At 39.5% G+C, this 22,668-nt stretch overlaps 1 protein-coding gene across 3 annotated transcripts in view; it reads right to left on the reverse strand.

Moving 5' to 3' along the window:
* Positions 1-22,668, reverse strand: part of SPEN (spen family transcriptional repressor) — a 104,979-nt gene that overhangs the window by 22,927 nt on the left and 59,384 nt on the right. For 2 of the 3 annotated variants that reach the window (XM_032392991.1, XM_032393009.1), the window contains exons 4-6: positions 8,137-8,297; positions 6,450-6,650; positions 2,447-2,598 (exon numbers count right to left, since the gene is read on the reverse strand). In XM_032392991.1, the coding sequence (XP_032248882.1) occupies positions 2,447-2,598; positions 6,450-6,650; positions 8,137-8,297 (514 nt within the window). The remainder of the gene's footprint in view (positions 1-2,446; positions 2,599-6,449; positions 6,651-8,136; positions 8,298-22,668) is intronic. The other variant, XM_032393001.1, reaches the window with a different exon arrangement.

Below are 22,668 nucleotides of genomic sequence, written 5' to 3' on the forward strand. Positions count from 1 at the left end.
GAAAGAAAGAAATCAAGTTTTCAAAAAGTGTTTTTTTTTTTTTAAGATTTTATTTATCTGACAGAGAGACACAGCGAGAGAGGGAACACAAGCAGGGGGAGTGGGAGAGGGAGGCTTCCAGCTGAACAGGGAGCCCGACGCAGGGCTCGATCCCACATGACCTGAGCCGAAGGCAGACGCTTAACCAACTGAGCCACCCAGGCACCCCTCAAAAAGTGATTTAAAATTTGCAATCCTAAATTAGAAGACTCATTCTATCAGTGTATCTAACGGAACCAAGCCTGGTGACTGATATATATGGTAATAACTTCTCATATCCAGAATCAATATATAAATACCCAAACTACTTTGTGAAGATGTATCAGAACACCATCCCTAGATTAAAGAAACTCTATAAAGGCATAACCCCATCTCTTTGTTTATTTATTTTTTAAGTAATCTCTACACCCAACATGGGGCTCAAACTTACAACCCTGAGATCAAGAGTCCCATGCTTTTTCAACTGAGCCAGCCAAGCGCCCTTAGCCCTATCTCTTTCTTTAGAATGCTTGAAACCTGTACTCACACCTGACACTCTGGTCCTGCCTACTCAGACAAGGTGGTGTAAAAATCTAGCTTACCTACACATGAAAATGGTCCAGAGAGGCAAAACTTATACTTAAAACAATAATGACCCATACTGTGATTATCTAAGTATTCTGTAAATCACAATCTAAAGTATTGTGATGATAGAAGCCTCTTAAGGGTCATAAGCCAATAATCAAATGAAATAGAGCAAAATGAATAATGCATTTAAAGAGCTATTTAAGGAGTCCTTTAAAAAAGCAGTAATTTATATTCAAAATAGTTCTACTTAAGTAATGGTAAGCAGGAGCTGATTTTCACCAAAATGTAGAAAGTAACAACCCAGGATAACTCCATTTAAGAGACAGGTCAGAAATAGGTCTCCAAAGACTACTGGTGGGTAGACTCACCACATAGGTTCTTCTAGCTATAGCATAATCTGTTATCGATAAGCAGCAGACCATTTCCCAAAGCCTGTGTGTCAATAAAATAGTTACCCTCATAAGCAACTGCAAACACGAGATGTGGTTTTCAAACAGAATGTTGACGTGGCCACCTTACTGAGAAGCATGGCTCTTAAAACACAATAATCACTCCATTTTCAGCAACCCTGTTGATGAAAATGTACCTAATGTGTCCAAATACAACTTCTTATACTGCCCCAAAATTCAAAGTAGCAGCCACACTCAAATGTAGGTCTGAAAGTTTTATCAATTATGAATTAACTCATAAATGCCAATGAGCAAATTAAGTATTAGATCACTGTCTAAAGACAGGAAAGCTGGAGCCCACAGAGGCAGGTGAACTCCAGGTGACTCACTGAAGCCGGCAGTGCAGCTGCAATTAGAGTATATGATGAAAGAACTTAATGGAAGAAGAACGGAAAATGTATGTTTTTCTGTTTCTCTAAACATATACCTTCTGTTTTTTCTTGACTTTCTACTAACCACTTCTCTCTCGTCCCTACTCCCTATAAGATGAGGTTAGATCAGCTACAAGCACAAATGTTTTATTCTCTAGATTACGTCACTAAAAAAAATAAGATTTTTGCTTACAACATCAGCGTATAGATAAGGATGGATAGCTGGATGGGCGTGCGCGCGTGCACACACACACACACACACACCTGCAAGATTAACAACTGCTGTCCCTACCCAGAACATTTTTTTATTCTCTGAAGTCCAAAATTACACAGCAATTTCTTTGCTGTTATTAATACAGAGGAAGTCTAGAAAAGATAGAAATAATTTTCCCATTTTTTCAAACACAAAACAAAATAGTATATGCAACCCAAGGGTACAAAGCTATAACCAAAATTTTCATTAGAAAGTGACTTACAACGAGTCACGAGGAACAGAAAAACCCTCCAAATTCCTAAATTTAACAATGACTTACACGATGTAAAAAGTGATTCTAATTAAAATGTCAAAATAGAACTGAGCTTCTGGCATGACATCCACATTCCAGTAATCCCCCAAGGTAGTCTGATGTGCATTGTGAGAACACAATACTCATACACTAAGCTGCTACTTCTTTCTTACAAACATATTATCTCTTCTTTATTTTCCTTCCAACCCACAGGACTAGAGATGGCATTGAACAGCACCCATGGACAAAGAAAAATAAGAAAAATGGATACAAAAATATATATGTAAACAAAATAAAGACAAATATCTATTATACAGTTTTACATATACACATAAAACAGTCCCCCAGTGAGTTTTGCTGGATCATCTTTTAGTAGGAGTTAAAAACACATAGGGCAAATGAGAAAAATATTTATTACACCACCTAAATATCATCTTTCCAAATATAATCTGTACTATGCTTTATGTTTTACGACAAAGATCTAAAACTGTTTTTACTGTAAAAAGCAACATACCACAATTTCTCCAAAGCGCTGGAAGATGTTGCGAAGGTCATGGTAAGTAGTGGTTTTTTCAAGGTTGCCAATGAAGAGGGTTCTTGTTGCTTTGGGGTGAAATTCATCTATCCTTTCATCCAAAGGACGAAATTCATTTTCACTTTCCGTTTCTGTTAAGTGGGATGGGGGCAGAGTAAAAAGAGAAGAGTTTTGTTTGTTTTTATTTTTTTTTTTTGAGCCGAAGGCAGACGCTTAACGACTGAGCCACCCAGGCGCCCCTGTTTGTTTGTTTTTAAAGTAATCTCTACACCCAAAGTAGGTCTCAAACTCACCATCAAAAGATCAAGAGTTGCATGCCCTACTGACTGAGCCAGCCAGGTGCCCCAAAACAAAGTGTTTTAATGTGTATTTATATATCATGGGAAAATCTACACTTAAGAAGCTATGTCTCTGAAATATTGGGTTTGAATACTATACAATCTGAAAAATTATATACACCTTCAGAAATAGTTGTCTTTTGCTAACTCCAAAGGCTAAAGAAACTTGCCAACAAAACTCAGGGGGAAGTAGCATTTTCTTTGATCTTTATTTTATTTTATTATTTTTTTATTTTTTAAAGATTTTATTTATTTATTTGAGAGAGAGAGAATGAGAGACAGAGAGCACGAGCGGGAAGAGGGTCAGAGGGAGAAGCAGACCCCCCGCTGAGCAGGGAGCCTGATGCGGGACTCGATCCCGGGACTCCAGGATCATGACCTGAGCCGAAGGCAGTCGCTTAACCAACTGAGCCACCCAGGCGCCCTTCTTTGATCTTTAAAACAGAAAAGTGGACTGAATTTCAGTCTGTAAGTTGATTTGTTTTAAAAATAATCACTGACACAGAAATAGATTTTAAACCCCAGCAAAAATAGTAATTACCTAAGCCTAATCTTAGGTTCCAAAAATTATGCAGTAGGCTCTCAATGGAAGTATAAAACTACAATCTGAAACACACATAAAACTCAACTGAAAATAGCCCAGCTTCATTACTTAATTTACTTTTCAACATTTTAGAAAATATTTAGCATTTTACATTTGTCATACTAATTAACATAGCCCAAGTGTCTAAATGTAGCAATTGTTAGATACAAGAATAATAATTGTATGAAAACGGACTGAAGCAGCACTTACAAACTTGCTGCTGCAAGGTTCCCAATGACGAACAAGAAGAGACTCAATGACTCTTAAGGTTTCTGCTTCTTATGATCAAAAGCCCTGGTTCAATGTCTCATTCAAGCATAGCCTCTCTCTGAAGCTCCATTTCTAAACTTGGTCCAGGGCAGAACATTCAATGTTTTGTCGATAGTAACTATAATACAGCCTATGTGTTCTCTCCTTTTTAATGTAAAACAAAGCCATCCAAAAAAGTTCGTATTTAATCAGCCTGACTGAAACAAAGTGTTTAGGGCCACGCACTGAATATTACTGATATCAACAACAACACTGATATTAAAAAGATTCAACTTCTGAGCTGCTGAGTGAACTCAGAACACACCTCAATCTTGATTCCAGTTTCATAGGTCTAATGATAGCCCAGCTTAACCTTTCTAGCCTCATCAAGGAATATGTACTTTCACGGAGTCACGTGGACCCAGAAATTGCCAGGGCTTGTGTACCTGTCTCTATCCTGTATTTTCATCATGTCTCCTAGGGAGAGATCTCATTTCAAGATTGACTAGGTCTTCTTAAAACTACCTAACTAATAGAGGGCACATATTCAGGAATATTTCATTTAAAAGAGGAGAAAAATAAAGAAAAGACAAAATAATTCAGACACATCTGAGGTTTATATTCCAAAAGTCAGAATAAGAAGGATAAAGCCTAATTTGCAACCATTTAAATCTATACCGGTTTCATTTCCACCAAATAGCTCAGTAAACATTTCAAAACCAGAAATTCAGTTTAGCAAAGATTTTTAAAAAGTGTATTTTCCATATGTAATCTACTTAATCTTCATGACCACTTTAAGTCTTAATGCCTACACATCATTTAAAAAATTCTTTTATCGGGGTGCTGAGTGGCTCAATTGGTTAAGCGTCTGCCTTCAGCTCAGGTCATGATCCCCGGGCCCTGAGATCGAGTCCTGCATCGGGCTCTCTGCTCTGTGGAGAGCCTGCTTCTCCCTCTGCCTGCCACTCTGCCTATCTGTGCTCTCTGTCAAATAAATAAATAAAATCTTAAAAAAAAAAAAAAAAATTCTTTTATCCTGCAATTTCATGTTTACAGGACTATAATGCTCTGCAGAGGACTAAGAAAGCACAATCTTAGAAGCCACCAGGGGTCTATCTGCAAAGTTGGGCTTCTTGGATTGAGATCTTTTTAACTCCAAGAGGTCCTTGGCCTCAGGAAACAATCAGCTCCATGTTTCAATACAAAACATTTATGACTTAACCATCCAACAACATAATTCCATCCATGTCTCCAACTCACATTCGACTGCTTTCAAATATCCCATTCAACAAGTATTTCATGCTGTCCCATCTGAGAAAAGTACCTTCAAGCTTTCCTATGCCTGAACCAACCAAACTTCTCAAAATCTTCAATGGCACATGGTTAAAGCCTAATTTACATCCTGGGTGCTAACTAATTAGGTAAAATGCTTTTTTGCAGTAAAAATGTCAAGCTAGCCCCATGACTTGGAGATCTGAGGGACATCTATTAATAATGCCCCTGAATTAGATCCCCGTTACTTAATAATTATATACGGCTCTAAAAACTTTCTATATAGATTATATGACAATCTAAATATTCCTCAGGCCAATTGTGACCTGTTCTAAATATGTTAAATAAGAATTCCTGAGCTGCACTCAGCTCAGTATAACTTAGGCCAGTACATCTCAAACTGGGCAGAGGAGGGAACGTGAGGGCATAACCTATAATCCCTTTGAATTCCTGTGTTTATTATAAAATTATGCACATTTTGCAGTCTTCCTTCTAACAACTCTGTGCTTGTTTTAATATACACAAATAACATTTACATACTCTTATCAGGGAAATTCTATTTTTTCTTAATTGCCAAATAAATGAACATTCCAAGAGAATGGGCTGTTTACCCTATAAATTCCACTCAAAGTTTTAGTCTTTTTTTTTTTTTAAGTAGCTCTACACCCCAACATGGGGCTTGAACTCACGACCCTGAGATCAAGGTCCACATGCTCCACAGACTGAGCCAGCCAGGTACCCCTCAAAGTCTTAGTCTTGAACTTTGTCTCAGCTACATAATGTGACTGCATAATTTAAACATTTCTGTGTACTCCTCCACAAATTTACTTACAAAGTTGCCTTAAATCGGGGGTTCCCAAACTTGGGTATGTGAATTCTGAACCATGAAGCTGGGACAGGGTCCAAGAGTCTGAGTTTTATACAAGCACTGCAGGTGGCTCTCAAAAAGAAGAAACACTGACCCCAGCCATGCCTGAGAAGACTTCCTGCCTTACAACAGGTCTTACAGGCAGGTTCACACTAATAAAATGTCCCCCTGAAACTCTCAGTGGGTCACACTCCTAAGACCCAATCTTGATTCTCTTTGTCACTATCTCTCAAGGTTACTCAAGGAAACTAGAACAACAGATCCGATTTGTGCTGGGCATAACAGAAATGAAACTGGTCTAACTAGTCCCTCAAATCAGTGTAACAAGTAGTCTGTTTTCTAATTCAAGGTAATTCTGATGTCATTCTCCTAAGAACTATATCCTTATCTCAATTCAATCCTTTTGGGGAAGGCAGGATTCGAAAAAGGGCTAAAACTCCATCTTTCAGACTCTTCAAAGTCAGCATTTCTCCCTTACAGGAACAGATCTTTACCCTCCCTAACCAAAACATAATTTTGTTAACTTGAACAACAAATGTACCCAGTCTTTAAAACAGAAGACACTGGAAGTAAGTCAATAAATAAAGCTGGAATGGCATCCAGACTCACACTAAGATGCTGCCTCTTCATAAGCTGGAATACAAGTCGTGCTAGCGATCAGCCTCCTCTTACCTGGCCCTATCCACGCTGTCACTTCAATCTGCATGCCAAAGAAAAGCTTTCCTTTTGACGCGGTCAGTGCTTTCTCTTGGTCCTCTTGCTGCCGAAAGAATACCAGACCATACCTCTCTTCTGAAGCTCCATGGATCTGCACTGAAGTCACCTTTCCAAATTTCTTAAATTCATGGAAAAGGCCATCTTTAAGGCTTGTATCTAAATCCCCCCCCAAAAAAACAAGGTGCTTATTTTTCTAATTTAGTTACAACTCAATAAGTAAGCTAAGAAATCTTTAGCTTGATTTTTTGACCTAAATTTTGTTAGCATTAAAACATTTCTCTTTCAAATAAGATAACCCTAAAATCGCATTTTAGAGACTCCTGTACAACTGTGAAAATAAACTGAGTATCGGAAGATAGTTATTTGTTAGATAAGAATGACACTGTGGCTATGCGGAAAAACCGCCCTCCTATTTTACAAACAACTACAGAAGTATGTATCTTTAAGTTGGTATGAAACGATGTAATAACATCGGGGATTCACTTTAAAAAATACACACACAACAAGAACGGAAGGAAGGAAAGTGGAAACAGATAAAGCAAGTCTGGCAAAATATTGACAATTTTTAAATCCGGGGGTACAGAGTAAGGGGCATTCATTTTGCTACTACTACTTTTGGTTAAGTTTAAAACTTCCATAATAAAAATTTTATATACACATATACATACATACATATATAAAACTTTTAAAGACATGAGAAAGAAAGCTGTATTTCAAGCTTTCCAAGCATCATGTCAATGATAAAATTGTGTGGCAAGCAGAATGTAACATGCTAACAACTCTAAGGTTTTCTACAGATGAATCATACTATCTGGAGGGTCTTGTGTTAATTTGCTTCATTATAAAAATTAAAATTGTATAGAAAGACAAGCAAATTTTTCCCCATCCACTCCAACACATGGGCCTCAATATCTCTATTCACAAACCTGGTTATGTAGGTTTTAGAGGCTGAGTTAATGAATAATTTAATCATGAAATGCACTTACCTAAGAAGTACTAAGTTTGGTCTTTGTTGGTTTGACCATCTACTAACAGTTGTTTACATACTCAATATGCCTAATGTAGAAGTAACAGTATAGCATGGTCGACTGTCAATTAAAAATATTAAGAGTAAAAAGGACTTCAGTATAGCTTTTAACTAGACTTTTCCATTATTCATGATTTTCCTCATTTAAAATGTTAATATTTTGAAGTGGGTTTCCTATCATAGTTTTATGTTCAAAGTTTTTTCACAGAACACAGGACTCCTGGACAATATAATAAATTTAACTGAAAATAGTATTTCTACAATTTCATCGTATCAAATTTCCCCTAATATCAAAATATTTAACCTAGATAGCATATTTAAAAAAAAAAAAAAATGCTTTCTTTATAGAACATGCACCAGTCTTTGTGTATGTATGTACAACAATGTGTATAATAATATATACGCATATATGCACGTGTCTATAGTAAATACAAGTAACATGCAATCTTCATATACATAAAGTTATAATCATCACTTGCTTTTTCTTACATGGCATTAAATATTAATGAACCACAAGAAGAAAGCTTGTTGTCACAGCACACAACTGAAGATTCTCAGTCTCACATTCCCCCCAATAGTAGCAAGACAGGGAAGTACAGCAATATAAACTTTTACCTGTAGAGCGTACTGGAAGATTCTGAACCTTGATCCCAAAACTTTTACGTGGCTCATCTTTTTCCAGGGATGAAAGCAACTGGGAAGTAGGTGCTGGGACGGCTGCTGACTGAACCGATCGGGCGGGAGAGTCGTCACTTGAACTACTGCTGGAATCAGTGCTGCGGAAAGACAAAAAAAAAAAAAAGACAAAACAGAGAATGAGCAGCATATAAAACTTCTTAAAATCAACAAGTAGAAACAATTAAAAGCAATCATCTACATTTCAGGTCTGGGATTTCTGGCCGCCCTCCCCTCTTCACATGTACTTCACACTCCCGCCTTGGAAGGCAGAACAGAGCAAACCTCAACCTGAAGAAGCAGAAGTGTTGATCTTTTACCACCACACGCCCCCTAAAGACAAATGTTTCATTCTGTGCAAAATGGGAACAACTTTTTCCAAATGAAGTAAGACTAATAAATGCAAGTCACTTAATGGTAATAATAAAAGAACACTGAATATATGGTTTTGGATTCAGAGACCTCAATTCAAATTTTGACTTAGATGTATATAGCACGTAACCTTGGACAAGTAATTTAACCTCTTGCTAAGCCTCAGTTTCCACATCTATAAAATGGAAATAATAAAAGTACCTATCTTGCAGGGTTATGAATTAAGTAAAATAACCCACAGGTTTACAGAGTTTAGAATATGACAGTCATCAATGAATGAAGCTGCTGCCACCACCACCACCATCATCTCAGGGGTGCATTAATTTTGAGGAAAACAAAAATATCCAAAATAATTTCCTAGGTAATTTTAATTTTTAAGTATTTGGGGGACTAATGAAGAAATATTATGTAAGTTACTTGAGTCTTGTTGATTTAGGCTCTTTTCTCTGTGAGTAATGTGGGAAATGAGTCAATGAAATTGAGAATTTATTACTCTTCAGTTTGATACAATCCTCGAAAGGGGGAGACAGTTGAAAGACAAGAAAGTATTACCTACACATTCACATTAAGAGAGATATATTTAAACAAGTTTATTATGCCTAAGAACTATATGAATAACAGGAAAGTCTCTTTTCAGTACCGGATGTGCAAAGACTGCCATGGTTTTGTTCTGTTATAGCATTCTCAAATATATTAATTAAAAGCTATTTACAGGGTCTAGTATTTATTTACAGGTTTCTGAAATTTTGCTTCACACTTTTCCCCTCTCTATTGTGGAAGGCTTATCTTTTAAGCAAATAACTCCGGGGGTGAGGGGAAGTGGGAGGAGGAGGTTTAATCCACCTCAAACATACACACTAGAGGAAAGACCTGATAGTTTTTGTCATCTGAGCTAAAACGACAGCTCTCACAGCCAAGACAATCTCTAAACCAGCCAGATAAATAAATCCAACTCAACAAACTAAGGCAAATTTGCCACTGCTTTTTTAAAAAATAAACAAATACTATAAGAAAACAGGGTATTATAACAAAGAATTTACACAGCATTTTTATTGAGCTCTCACATGCTAGGGCAAAAGATGAAAACGTCACAACGTTATCAGAGCTCCCTAAAGTTTGAAACATAGAGAAATAAACCTATGCTAGTAAGATCCAAAAGGACCTGTGTGAGTTACAAAATACAAACTACTTGGGATAGAAGCCTTAAGACAGGACCACAGATTGTCACTGCAAGGCCTCCTATACATACCTAGGCTTCAGTTTTCCCTATAAAAATAATTTTTTTCTAGATCACTCAGTAAAAATAGTGTTACTAGCACTAGGTGAACAGGATACTATATGTTCACTCAAATTAAGGGTTAATAAAATTAATCTGTTTAGCACAGAATGGAAAAAAATGCCTGTTATATGTATTAAGTCCTCCAAGTAATACAAGATTACTGGCAAAGCCACCACATGATTACAGTATAGAGTACGTTATAGGACTATCAACTTAATTCCAATAACTCATAGAAAAAACATTATGGAAAATACTTTAATTACAATACTGCCAATATTATAAACACCAAAATTCCTTAGCAGCAGTGGTAAAGTAAATGCAGACAAGAGCAGAATTTCTACTACTGAAAGAATGAGTGAGGCAATAAACACCAAGTTCTATATAAGTCTGTGTCATAAAAATGGAAGTGAGGGGCAGGGGCGCCTGGATGGCTCAGTCGGTTAAGCATCTGCCTTTGGCTCAGGTCATTATCCCGAAGTCCTGTCCCGGGATTGAGCCCTGCATCAGGCTCCCTGCTCAGCTGGAGGCGTGCTTCTCCTTCTCCCTCTGCTCCTCCCCCTCTCGTGTGTGCTTTCTCTCTCTTGCTCACTCTCTCTCAAATAATCTTAAAAACAAAAAGGGTCCTGGAATCAAGCCCTGAGTCAGGTTCCCACTCAGCAGGGAGTCTGCTTCTCCCTCTCCCTCTGCACCTCCCCCAGCTTGTGCCCTCGCACTCTCTCTTGCTCTCTCTCTCGCTCTCAAATAAAATCTTAAAAAAAATAGCAACAATGATTTTTTAAAATACAAAATAGTGACAGAAATTAAATTTGTTATAAATGCCATTGCACTCTTGGTGAATTCCCTACTACCACACTAATTTTGAAAGGAAATGTAGAATCTAACTGGCAGAATTTTCTGCTGACCAATTTGAAATAACTACAAAGGGGGAAAGGTTTTAGCGATTTATTTATTTATATTTTTATTTTTATTTATTTATATATTTGGGGGGGTGAGGGGCAGAGGAGGAGGGAGAGGGACAAGCAGATTCTACCCTGAGCACACAGCCCCACAGGAGGCTCTATTTACTACCCTGAGATTATGACCTAAGCCAAAATCAAGAGTCCAAAGCTTAACTAACTGAGCCACCCAGGCACCCCAAAGGGGGAAAGGTTCTAAAATGAATTACGAAATGATAAAATGACTCAACTTCTGAGTTCACATTTTGATATGCTAATCTAAACTGCAATGTGCATTTCCAGTGTAGTCTATTAAATGTACTATGGATTTTAAGATCATAAATCAAAACGGGGGCATAAATTTAGATCCCCAAATACTTTTCAGTCCTATTAAACTGATAGAAAGCCCAAGTGCCCAGAAGAGCCATGTCACTTTTAATTTTTAAAAATTCCTTTTCTCATAATTCTGTTAAAACTGAAGAATCACAACAGTTCATCAAAGCATATGATATAGGGGCACCCAGGTGGCCTAGTCAGTTAAGAGTCCAACTCTTGATTTCGGCTCAGGTCATGATCTTGGGGTCGTGAGATCAAGCCCCTCATTGGGCTCCCCACTGAGAGTGGAGTCTGCTTAAGATTCTCTCTCCCTCTCTGCTCTCTCATGCATGCTCTAAAAATAAATAAATCTTTGGGGGGGGGCATATGATATATAGTTTATAGCTGTTTCTTGAAAGCCAGAAGTAATCAGAATCTATTCCAATCTAAATTATTTTAAAGTAGTAGTAATGATGATTTATCAACTAATAGTTTCAAGAAAGTGAACTTTAAATTTACCTGGTCACATCAATATTACATTTTCAACATCAATTAAAAGTTCTTTTTTTTTTAAAGATTTTATTTATTTATTTGAGAGAGAGAGAATGAGAGAGAGAGAGCACATGAGAGGGGGGAGGGTCAGAGGGAGAAGCAGACTCCCTGCTGAGCAGGGAGCCCGATGCGGGACTCGATCCAGGGACTCCAGGATCATGACCTGAGCCGAAGGCAGTCGCTTAACCAACTGAGCCACCCAGGCGCCCCTCAATTAAAAGTTCTAAATGGTGGGGCGCCTGGGTGGCTCACTTAAGTGTCTGCCTTCAGCTCAGGTCATGATCCCAGAGTCCTGGGATCGAGCCCCCATCAGGCTCTCTCCTCCACGGGAGGCCTGCTTCTCCCTCTCCCATTCCCCCTGCTTGTGTGTTCCCTCTCTCACTGTGTCTCTGTCAAATAAATAGATAAAATCTTAAAAAAAAAAAAAAAAAGTTCTAAATGGTAAAGAATTTGGGGGAAAAAAACGCATTTAAAATTTTTTTTTTAAAGATTGTGTTTATTTCAGAGTGAGCGAGCTCACAACCAAGGGTCCTAGGACCAAGCCCTGAGCTGGGCTCCCCTATTCACACTCTCTTTCTCTGAAATAAATACAATCTTAAAAAAAAAAAAAAAAAAAAAAAGATTACTAAGAAAACTAAGCAGCAGATCTTATAGAAATTTCCATAATGGAAAAATATAATAAGCAACTAGTTAACAATTCTTTTTTAAAATAGCTTTAATAGGAACCACATTTTACTAATAAAAGGGAAAATAAAATGCAGAAATTACAAAAGGCAATTTATTAGGAAGCAGATAAAAAGGAATAAACATAGGCGTGCCTGGGTGGCTCAGTCTGTTAAGCATCCAACTCTTGATTTTGGCTCAAGTCATGATCTCACAGTCATGAGATCAAGCCCTGCATTGGGCTGGCTCAGTGGGTAGTCTGCCTGAGATTCTCTCCCTCTGCCCCTCCCCCCACTCACATTTTTTCTCTCTAATAAATCTTTAAAAAAATAAAAAAAGGAGGGGCGCCTGGTTGGCTCAGTCATTAAGCGTCTGCCTTCGGCTCAGGTCATGATCCCAGGGTCCTGGGATGGAGCCCCACATCGGGCTCCCTGCTCAGCGGGAAGCCTGCCTCTCCCTCTACCAGTCCCCCTGCTTGTGTTCCCTCTGTTGCTATGTTTCTCTCTGTCAAATAAATAAATAAAATCTTTAAAAAAAATAAAAATAAAAATAAAAAAAGGAATAAACATAAAGCTGTACTAAAGGGCACCTGAGTTGGCCATGCAGTTGTATGAGCAATTAGGAGTACATGAAACCAGGTGGCCTCCCAACAAAACTATATGGAGGATACTGGTCAGTGCCCAGTGATAACCTGTGGCAGGTGCTCCCTGTCTTCCGCACGGCAGCCACAGCTTGGGGAGAAGCCTACCTCCCTGAGCCCCACTGGGACCCGGCTGCCTCTCCCTCCCCCCTCAGCTGGACCAGCTCCCCTCCAGTGCAAGTACCTGCATCAGAGAACCATTCCCCTGGCCCAGGGACAGGCACCTGCAGCTCTAGAATCCCCATCTCGCAGGTCTGCCCTTGCCATGGTCTACAAGGGCCTAGGCCGCCAGGGCAGGGACAAGGCCCTCCAGCCAAGGGACCTCTACTACATAATAATTCTTAATAAGAGAACAGAAATTGGGATGCCAGGATTCTCTCACCCCAAATTATAGGGTCAAATAATCAACTATCCCTGTTTCTATAGCCATTTTACACACAGAACTACAGTGAGCGTTGGACTCTTCACTGAAAATGTCAAGGCACTGGGTATACTATTTATAAGATGACTCAGGGCTAAATTTGTTCACACAAGAGTATCATCCAATAACAGATGTTAACATCTGTATCCCTGTATTTGTAAACATTTGATTATGATAAATATTTATGTTTTTTTAAAGCTGAATGATCGAAAAGCATTTAACCAAATTGAGAAACAAAAATCTGACATAAAAGGATAAAGGAACAATTTAAGCAACTAGGAAACTTTGCAATTAGAAGTTAAGAGGGTCCGTTTGTTAAAAGCAGATACAATCTCAAGCGACACCTTTCCAACAACCTCTCTTCTATCAGGTAGCTAAAAATTTTCTCTCTACATCTTACAGAAGTTTGAGTGAAGAGGGCAAAAAGATGCAAAATGCAGATTTTCCATCAGGCTTTGGCAACTCAAAACATGCCCACTGTCTTCATATTTCCATTAAATGGGCGCGGGGGGGGGGGAATCATGTAATTTCTTAAATGGAATGTGTATCACCACATCAGGTAATAATTCCTCTATATCCAATTTCTTACAGGTCCAAATCTTCAAGATAATCCTATCTTTTTCGTGCAGGAGTTCTCTAAATGTGGCTTCAGGGACCTGGGGGCTCCCAAAGTCCTTTCAGGGAGTCTGTGAGGTCCTCTTTATTTCAATTACATATCTGTGTGAGGCCAGATCTTCTTCATATACTTCACACACACACAAATTATAGTAACAGTTTGAATACAGGAGCGGTTATGAGAATCTAGCTATCTAATTAAACCAGACCTTAAACAAGTAAGCAAAAATAAATAAAACAATGCCACTCGTCTCGCTATTTTTGGTTTTAAAAAAGTTATATCACATCAGTTGAAGATCTAAAATTGGCTAGGGAGGTTCCTCCCCAGAAGCAGACACCATCTTGAGGTGAACAGCTCCCCCAAAATCAGGGATGAAGATCTTCATCTCCAAATATGAAACCTTTACTCCTTTTGCCTTTTCTTTTTGCTCTTGCCACTACTTGCTTTTTCTCTCTGTTAATGCACAGGAAAACAACGTTCCTTCCTATCGCTAAGGCCACAGCTGCACAACAAAAGTCCCTAGAATTTCTTGCTAGGGTAGTTTTAGATAACAGAACTGCTTCCCCCCCCCCCCTTTTTTTAAGATTTTATCTATTTGAGAGAGAGAGAGAGCGAGAGAGCGAGAGCGCACATGCAAGCACCTGAGTGAGCAAAGGAGCAGAGGGAGAAGCAGACTCCCTGCTGAGCAGGGAGCCCAACGCAGGGCTCGCCCCTGGGACCCTGGGATCGTGACCTGGGCCGAAGGCAGACGCTTAACCAACTGAGCCACCCAGGCGCCCCCAGAACTGCTTTAGATTACTTACTGGCTGAACAGTATATCATTGCAAATACTTCCTGCTATACCTGGATCAACACCTCTGGTAGTACAGCACATATAAGAAATAAACAAGCCACTTGGCTAAAACAGGCTGATGCCCCTTCAGGTACATTCTTTATTTACTTGACTTCAACTGGTTTGGTTCATAGGGGGTCCTAAAGCATACTGCAGTGTCTCGCCATTAAGCAACTGACAGTCACTGTTGTCTCCCTAGTGGGCTACATTCTCTCAAGGGTCTTAAATTCATATTTGTAGCCATCAGCAGCACATCAGATGGTCTCGCTGTACTTGGAGAAACAAATAAGATGAATAAAATGAACAGCAAAAACAATTCTTTCACAGACTTGACATCACAACCCATGAGTTTTAGTGAGAGTGGCACTAATACCAAATTTTTCGTTACTCTCTTGTGTATGAGAGGATGACCAAAGGTGGGGGGGCGGGCGGCAGAGGATCGCTGTTAAATTAATTAAACAAGGAGGCCATTAGACTGAGGTGGTTCTAATACCTGAGGCAGGCTATGTAAGCAAACCAAAAACCTAAGCCTATAGATGCCTCAAGTTAAGAAAGGAAACCCAGGCATGCCTGGGTGGCTCAGTAAGTTGAGAGTCTGAGTCTTGATTTTGGCTCAGGCTGTGATCTTAGGGTAGTGGAATCGAGTCCCGTGCCCAGTTCCGGACTTAGCATGGAGTCGGCTTGGGATTCTCCCTCCCTCTGCCCCTCCCCCTGCTCACACACTCTCTCAAATAAATAAATAAAATCGTTAAATAAATAAATAAAAAGAAAAGTAAACCTAAAGACAACCAATCACAGTCAATGAGGCTTTTCCAAATAAGGCAAATGCTTAAGCTGTTACTGATAAAATTATTTCCCCCGCTTTGCTTCCTTCCACCTTTTCTCTATTAAAAGCCTTTCCCCTAGCTCCTGTTGGTAGAGCACTCCTAACCACTTCTGGTCTGGCACTGCCCTATTTAAACTGATTTTTTTTAAGTAGGCTCCAAAGCTGTTACTGATAAAATTATTTCCCCGCTTTGCTTCCTTCCACCTTTTCTCTATTAAAAGCCTTTCCCCTAGCTCCTGTTGGTAGAGAGAGCACTCCTAACCACTTCTGGTCTGGCACTGCCCAATTTAAGCTGATTTTTTTTAAGTAGGTTCCAAAGCAGCAGGGCCTGAACTCACAACCCTGAGATCAAGACCTGAGCTGAGATCAAGAGTTGGACACCTAACAGACTGAACCAGCCAGGTGTCCCAAATATTTTTTTTTAATTGATTTTTGCTCAGGCCACCTGGGTGGCTCAGTCAGTTAAGCGTCTGACTCTTGGTTTCTGCTAAGGTCATCATTTCAGGGCTGTGAGATCAAGCCCTGCATCTGGCTCCGCATTCAGCACAGAGTCTGCTTGAGAGTCTCTACCTCTCCCTCTCCCCCTCCCCCCACTGGCACACCCTCTCCCTCTCAAATAAATAATCTTTAAAAAAAAAATTATTTTTACTCAAATTACTGAAAGACGGGGTGCCTGGGTGGTTCAGTTGGTTAAGTGTCTGCCTTCGGCTCAGGTCATGATCCCGGGGGTCCTGGGATCGAGCCCCGCATCGGGCTCCCTGCTCAGTGGGGAGTCTGCTCTCCCTCTCCCTCTGCTCCTCCCCCTGCTCGTGCTCGCTCTCTCACTCTCTCAAATAAAATCTTAAACAAAACAAAACAAAAAAACACACAAATTACTGAGTCATATCAAATGAATTTTTTTTTTTAAGATTTTTTATTTATCTATTTGACAGAGAGAGACAGCGAGAGAGGGAACACAAGCAGGGGGAGAAGCAGGAAAATGAGGAAGGAAATACTCAACTGTGTGGTCTAGAGTAAGACACCTAATTTTGTCTCTCAACTTTAACTTCTCTAGTGAATTACCAGACCTCATGACCTTTAAAGGTCCTGCCAACTCTATGGGTCTATGAACTTCCACCTACCTCCAACCACTCATCTCTGATAGCTCAAATACTTGCAGGGTCAAGTCCACACTCTTCAACAAGAGAGAGAGGGCCCTTTACAACTTGGCCCCAAACTAATTTTCTACCTACTCCTTCTCATTCCGTTTTCTCCACCTTCTTACTCTACCTGCCACCCACTAATGATCTATCCATATAAGAGCAATGTATCAGGGGGTGCCTGGCTGGCAGTAAAACCTGTGACTCCTGATCTCCAGGTTGTGAGTTCGAGCCCCATGTTGGATGTAGAGATTACTTAAAAATAACTTTTTGGGTTTTTTTTTAAAGAGCAATATATCAGTTTCTAGTCATGGGCATCTTTTTTTTTTTTTTTTTTAAAAGACATAAGTCCTGGGTTAAATTACTCCCTCTCTATTCCTTAATTTTCTTGTAATGTAAATGGTGATAATACTTGTGAGGGATGTGGCAAGGATTTAATAAGCTAGTGATTATAAAATGCTTAAGCACTCTGCCTAGCATATAGCAAAGCATGTAAGAGCTCTTGCCCATACCCATTCCTATAGAAGACACCTTTCTGTCCCTCCTTGCCTGCCCTTTGAGAATTAGCTCCAATGTTAACTTTCTCCTCTGTAGCTGGACATCCCCACCCCACCCCACAACATTCTCTGGTTTCTTACTTGTACTACAATGTCTATCTCCTATCCCTTCACTATGTATTATCACTACTCATTTACCAGCATCTTGAAAGGCCAATAATGAATTTATCTCTGCAAACAGAAAACCTAATATGATGTGCCTACAAGAAATTACAGATCTGAATTGTGAAAATGATTGAAATTAATACCTAGGAAAGTACACCAAGTTCAGTAAAATGAAGGTATTAACTAAACTCAGTATCTAAAAATAAAATGAAAATTTCTGATAAAATATTACTTTGGTGCAAACTGCAAGCTTATTTCTTTCTTCTTTAATGTTTCATTAATAAGAACACTATTGGCTGTTCTAAGGTTCCAGAACTTTAACACTAATAACCTGCGTGAAAAATCATGGGTATCTGTAAAAACAAAAACATGTCTTGCATTTCATGCATCCTATTATATATGCCCTCCACCATGGGACATTTCTGGTTGTCATAACTGTGGGTGGGAATTAGAATAGAGGCCAGGGATACTGTTAAACATCCTACGGTGCACAGGAGAGTCCCACAAAAAAGGATTATCTGTGAACAGTGAATAGTGCCAAGGCTGAAAAACCCTGCCTACATTATCTGACTGCTTCCCCTTCTTCTGAAAAGCAATATGCTAATTTTAAGCTCCAATTCAAATGTGGAATCCTTTAAAGTGACTGTTCTTATTACTAATACTACTTTATACGGGATGCCTGGGTGGGTCAGTGGGTTAAGCGGCTGCCTTGGGCTCAGGTCATGATCCCAGGGTCCTGGGACGGAGTCCCATATGGGGCTCCTTGCTCAGCGGGGAGCCTGCTTCTCCCTCTGCCTGCTCTGCGTGTGCCACTTCCCCTGCTTGTGTTCTTTCTCTCTGACAAATAAATAAATAGAATCTAAAAAAGAAAAAAAAGTTTTTAATAACTCTGAAACTTACAGAAAAAAACATTAAGGAAAAAAGGTCAATTTCTGAAAATCAGACTCCTCAAGAGGAAGCTGGTGTCACTTGATTTTGGAAAACATGATAAAAAGGGAAACTCCTAACAGCCTTTTACAATATGTGCTTTGCCATGTCAATAGCAGAGTCACAATATTGTAGACAAAACTGTTCTCTTCAAGTAAGTAATGGGTGAAATATACAACACTGCCTCCCATACTCTAGAGTAAGGTTTACATCAATGGAAGCTATTCCATTCTTAAAATGGTTTCTAAGTTCAGTAGCTTTCTTCACCCTCAACCTAGGGATTCAGGGTGGTGGTTTACTATCACAATTAGATTTTTCCTCACCAAAGTACCATGTTCAGAAGAATTAGTAAAACTTCTACTTGCATATAGAGTTTAATGGGGTATTTTGTTTTACAAACACTAAGACTTTTGTTTTGTTTTTAAGGATTTTATTTATTTGAGAGAGAGCAACCAAGCACAAGCAGGGGGAGCAGCAGAGGGAGAGGTTCGAGAAGTAGGCTCTCCACCAAGCAGGGAGCCAGACGTGGGGCTCAATCCCAAGATCCTGGCATCATGACCTGTGCCGAAGGCAGACGCTTAACCAACTGAGCCACCCAGGAGACCCAACACTAAGACATTTTAAATTTGCCTTTAAAAATGACAATACAGGGGCGCCTGGGTGGCTCAGTTGGTTAAGTGTCTGCCTTCAGCTCAGGCCCGCATCGCATCGGGCTCCCTGCTCAGTCTGCTTCTTCCTCTGACCCTCCCTCCTTTTGTGCGCTCTCTTGCTCTCACACTCTCTCTCAAATAAATAATTTTTTAGGGCGCCTGGGTGGCTCAGACGGTTAAGCGTCTGCCTTCGGCTCAGGTCATGATCCCAGGGTCCTGGGATCGAGTCCCGCATCGGGCTCCCTGCTAGGCGGGGAGCCTGCTTCTCCCTCTGCCTCTGCCTCTCTCTCTCTCTCTGACTTTCATGAATAAATAAATTTAAAAAACCATTAAAAAATAAATAAATAAATAAATAATTTTTTTGAAAATGACAATATAGGGGTGCCTGGATGGCTCAGTCGGTTAAGTGTCTGCCTTCAGCTAAGGTCATGATCCCCGAAGTCCCAAGATGGAGCCCCACATCAAGCTCCTTGCTCAGTGGGGAGTCTGCTTCTCCCTCTGCCCCTACCGCTGCTCATGCTCTCTCTCTCTCATATTCTCTCTCTCAAGTAAAATCTTTAAAAAATAAAAATGGCAATATAACAACAACAACCCCCCCCAAAAAACCCAGATGCAAAACTGGGCACCTTTGAACTTGAACAGACATTCCTCAAAGGAAGATCTACAAATGGCCAAACAGCACATTAAATGATGCTCAACATGACTAATCATTAGGGAAATTCAAATCAAAACCACAATGGGATCTATTTTCACACTCATCAGGATGGCTATTATAAAAAAAACAATATAACGAATGTTGACAAGGATGAAAAGAAATTAGAACCCTTACGCATTGCTGATAGGAAAATAAAATGGTACAGACATTATAAAACACAGTATGGCAGTTCCTCAAAAAACCTGAATTACCATATAATTCAGCAATTCTACTTCTGGGTATATAACCAAAAGAACTGAAAACAGGTAGCCAAGTTTATTGCAGTGGTGACCAATTTGTAATATTTTCTGCCAGACTCAGGGAGGAGAATGGAAGTAACAAGACTTTTCAATATTAGAAACAATAAAGGAATAATAATTGTAGATCATTTGCCAAAATAGCAATCAATGTACTTCCTACAATTTGACTTCTGGAGCCCTAAAGTAAAGAAACTGGATCCCAAAGATTATGGTGGGGAATTTTTAAAGTATGTCCATATTCAAGTGGAGATCAAAGAAACCCAACCAAAAGAATTGTGGAGTGACAGTGTCAACTGGGACCAAACAAAAGTTCTTTTTTAAAGGGTTATTTTTGTGTCATAGCGCTTTGGAGACCGCGTTTGAGAGGCCAGTCCACGGTCCTCCCAGGAGTGGCCTCACGGAAATAAAAGGGTTATTTTTGGGGCACCTGGCTGGCTCAGTCAGTGGAACATGCACCTATGATCTTGGGGTGAGTTCAAGCCCCACGTGGGGTAGAGATTACTTAAAAATAAAATCTTTAAGTATCTTTAGGGTACTTAGGAGGGAGGGAGGGGCTATGAAGATTATGATTTTTTGACTTTGGAGGAACTAAGGTGATTGGCAGTGGAAGGAATTACACGTAAAATTCCTTAAAAATTTACTGACTTAAAAAAAAAAAAAGAATCGAAAACAGGGACTCCAACAGGTATCTGTACGCCCACATTCCTAGTATGTTTAATAGCCAAAAGGTGGAAGCAACCCAAAAGTCCATGGACAGACAAATGGATAAAAAAAGTATGATATCAACATAAAATTGAGCATTATTCAACCTTTAAAAGAAGGAAACTCTGACATATGCTACAACTTGAATGAACTTTGAGGACATTCTGCTAAATGAAATAAGCCAGTCACAAAAGGACAAATATTTTATGATTCCACTTACATAAGGTATCGAACATAGTCAAATTCATACAGACAGAAAGTAGAATGGTGGTGGCCAGGGGCTGCGGGAGGGAGAATGAGAAATTGCTGAATGGATACAGAGTTCCAGTTTGGAAAAATAAAAAGGTTATGGAGGTGGATGGTGGTAATGGTTGCACAACAATGTAAATGTACTTAAAGCCACTGAACTATATACACTTAAAAATGGTTAAAATGGGGGGTGCCTGACTGGCTCAATCAGTAAAGCATGCAAGTCTTGATCTCGGGGTTGCAAGTTCAGGCTTCATGTTGGAGAGAGATTACTTTTTTTTTAAAAAGGTTAAAATGGTAAATTTTATGTTATTGTGCCACACACACACAAACACACACACACACACGACCTATAAAGTAAAATACAAAGTGAACAGTTCTTCTCTTTGCACGACAGAAAAAGATGAGAGATTCCAAAGTAGTCAATGAAACAGGATTCCTGCTGCTTTCTATCAATAAGGCTCTGCTAAATCAAAGGGTCTCACAACCGGGTTTATCCAGGTAAAGTTCCTCAGAAATTACTACAGAGAAAGGAGTTAGCTCTAACTGGTGATTCTGCAACTATTGCAAAAGATATGGGGAAAACACTATAAGCTCTACTGTATAAATGATAAATTAAGCTCTTTAGAGCCAAAGGTAATGAAAAGTTGTCTAAATTCTTTAAATTTGGGGTACTTGAGAGAAACTATTGATACATTAAAGAGTGGAATTGTATTTATTATGAAACCAGTATTTTAACTCCAATTTTATTCTGGTCAACAGATTTTATTAGACAAAGATAGAAGCAGAAAGAGAACCAAATTCCACCAGCAGTAATTCTGCTTTTCACTGCAATCAGCTTTTATTGCCGACATAAAAAATAATTTATTCCCTAAGGATTTCCTTTTTTTTTTTTAAGATTTTATTTATTTGACAGAGAGAGACACAGTGAGAGAGGGAACACAAGCAGGGGGAGTGGGAGAGGAAGAAGCAGGCTTCCTACTGAGCAGGGAGCCCGATGCGGAGCTCGATTCCAGGACCCCAGGATCATGACCTGAGCCAAAGGCAGACGCTTAACAACTGAGCCACCCAGGTGCCCCTCCCTAAGGATTTCTGAGTTTAGTAGAAAGTATACAGCTCAGAAGTTAACTTTTCTTGAGTTCTAGTTTCCATCTAGTCTTTAACTATGAGCGTTTATAAATATCAAGTATGTCTAAAGCTTAGACAAGTACTGGGTTCACTTTTCTTTTTCTTTTTATTAAGATTTATTTATTTTAGAGAGGAAAAGAGAGAGCACATGTGTGGGAGCAAGTGGGATGGGGGGGAGGGAGAGAGAGAATCTCAAGCAAACTCTGCACTGAGCGTGGAGCCCATGACCCTGAGATCATGACCTGGGCTGAAATCAAGAGTTGATACTTAACCAACTGAGCTACCCAGGCGCCCCCTGGGTCCACTTTACAGGTAGGTAAGATTAATACTAAATAGGTCTAATGTTCATGGTCACTAAAGTGGTAGCAAATTCAACCACAGTAATTAAAATAATTGGTTTTATTTATCTTCCTCTTCTGAAATTCAAGCGTTTACATAAATGAGGGAAAAACAAAATCATTAAAGACTACTTTAAAAAGAGTTTGGCAGAAAATACTGCTTTTAAAATTGAGCTTAGGGGCGCCTGGGTGGTTCAGTCGTTAAGCATCTGCCTTTGGCTCAGGTCATGATCCCAGGGTCCTAGGATCAAGCCTCGCATCGGTCTCCCTGC

Source organism: Phoca vitulina, unplaced genomic scaffold, assembly GCF_004348235.1.
Source record: "Phoca vitulina isolate PV1807 unplaced genomic scaffold, GSC_HSeal_1.0 scaffold2, whole genome shotgun sequence".
NCBI classification, from domain to species: Eukaryota; Metazoa; Chordata; class Mammalia; order Carnivora; family Phocidae; genus Phoca; species Phoca vitulina.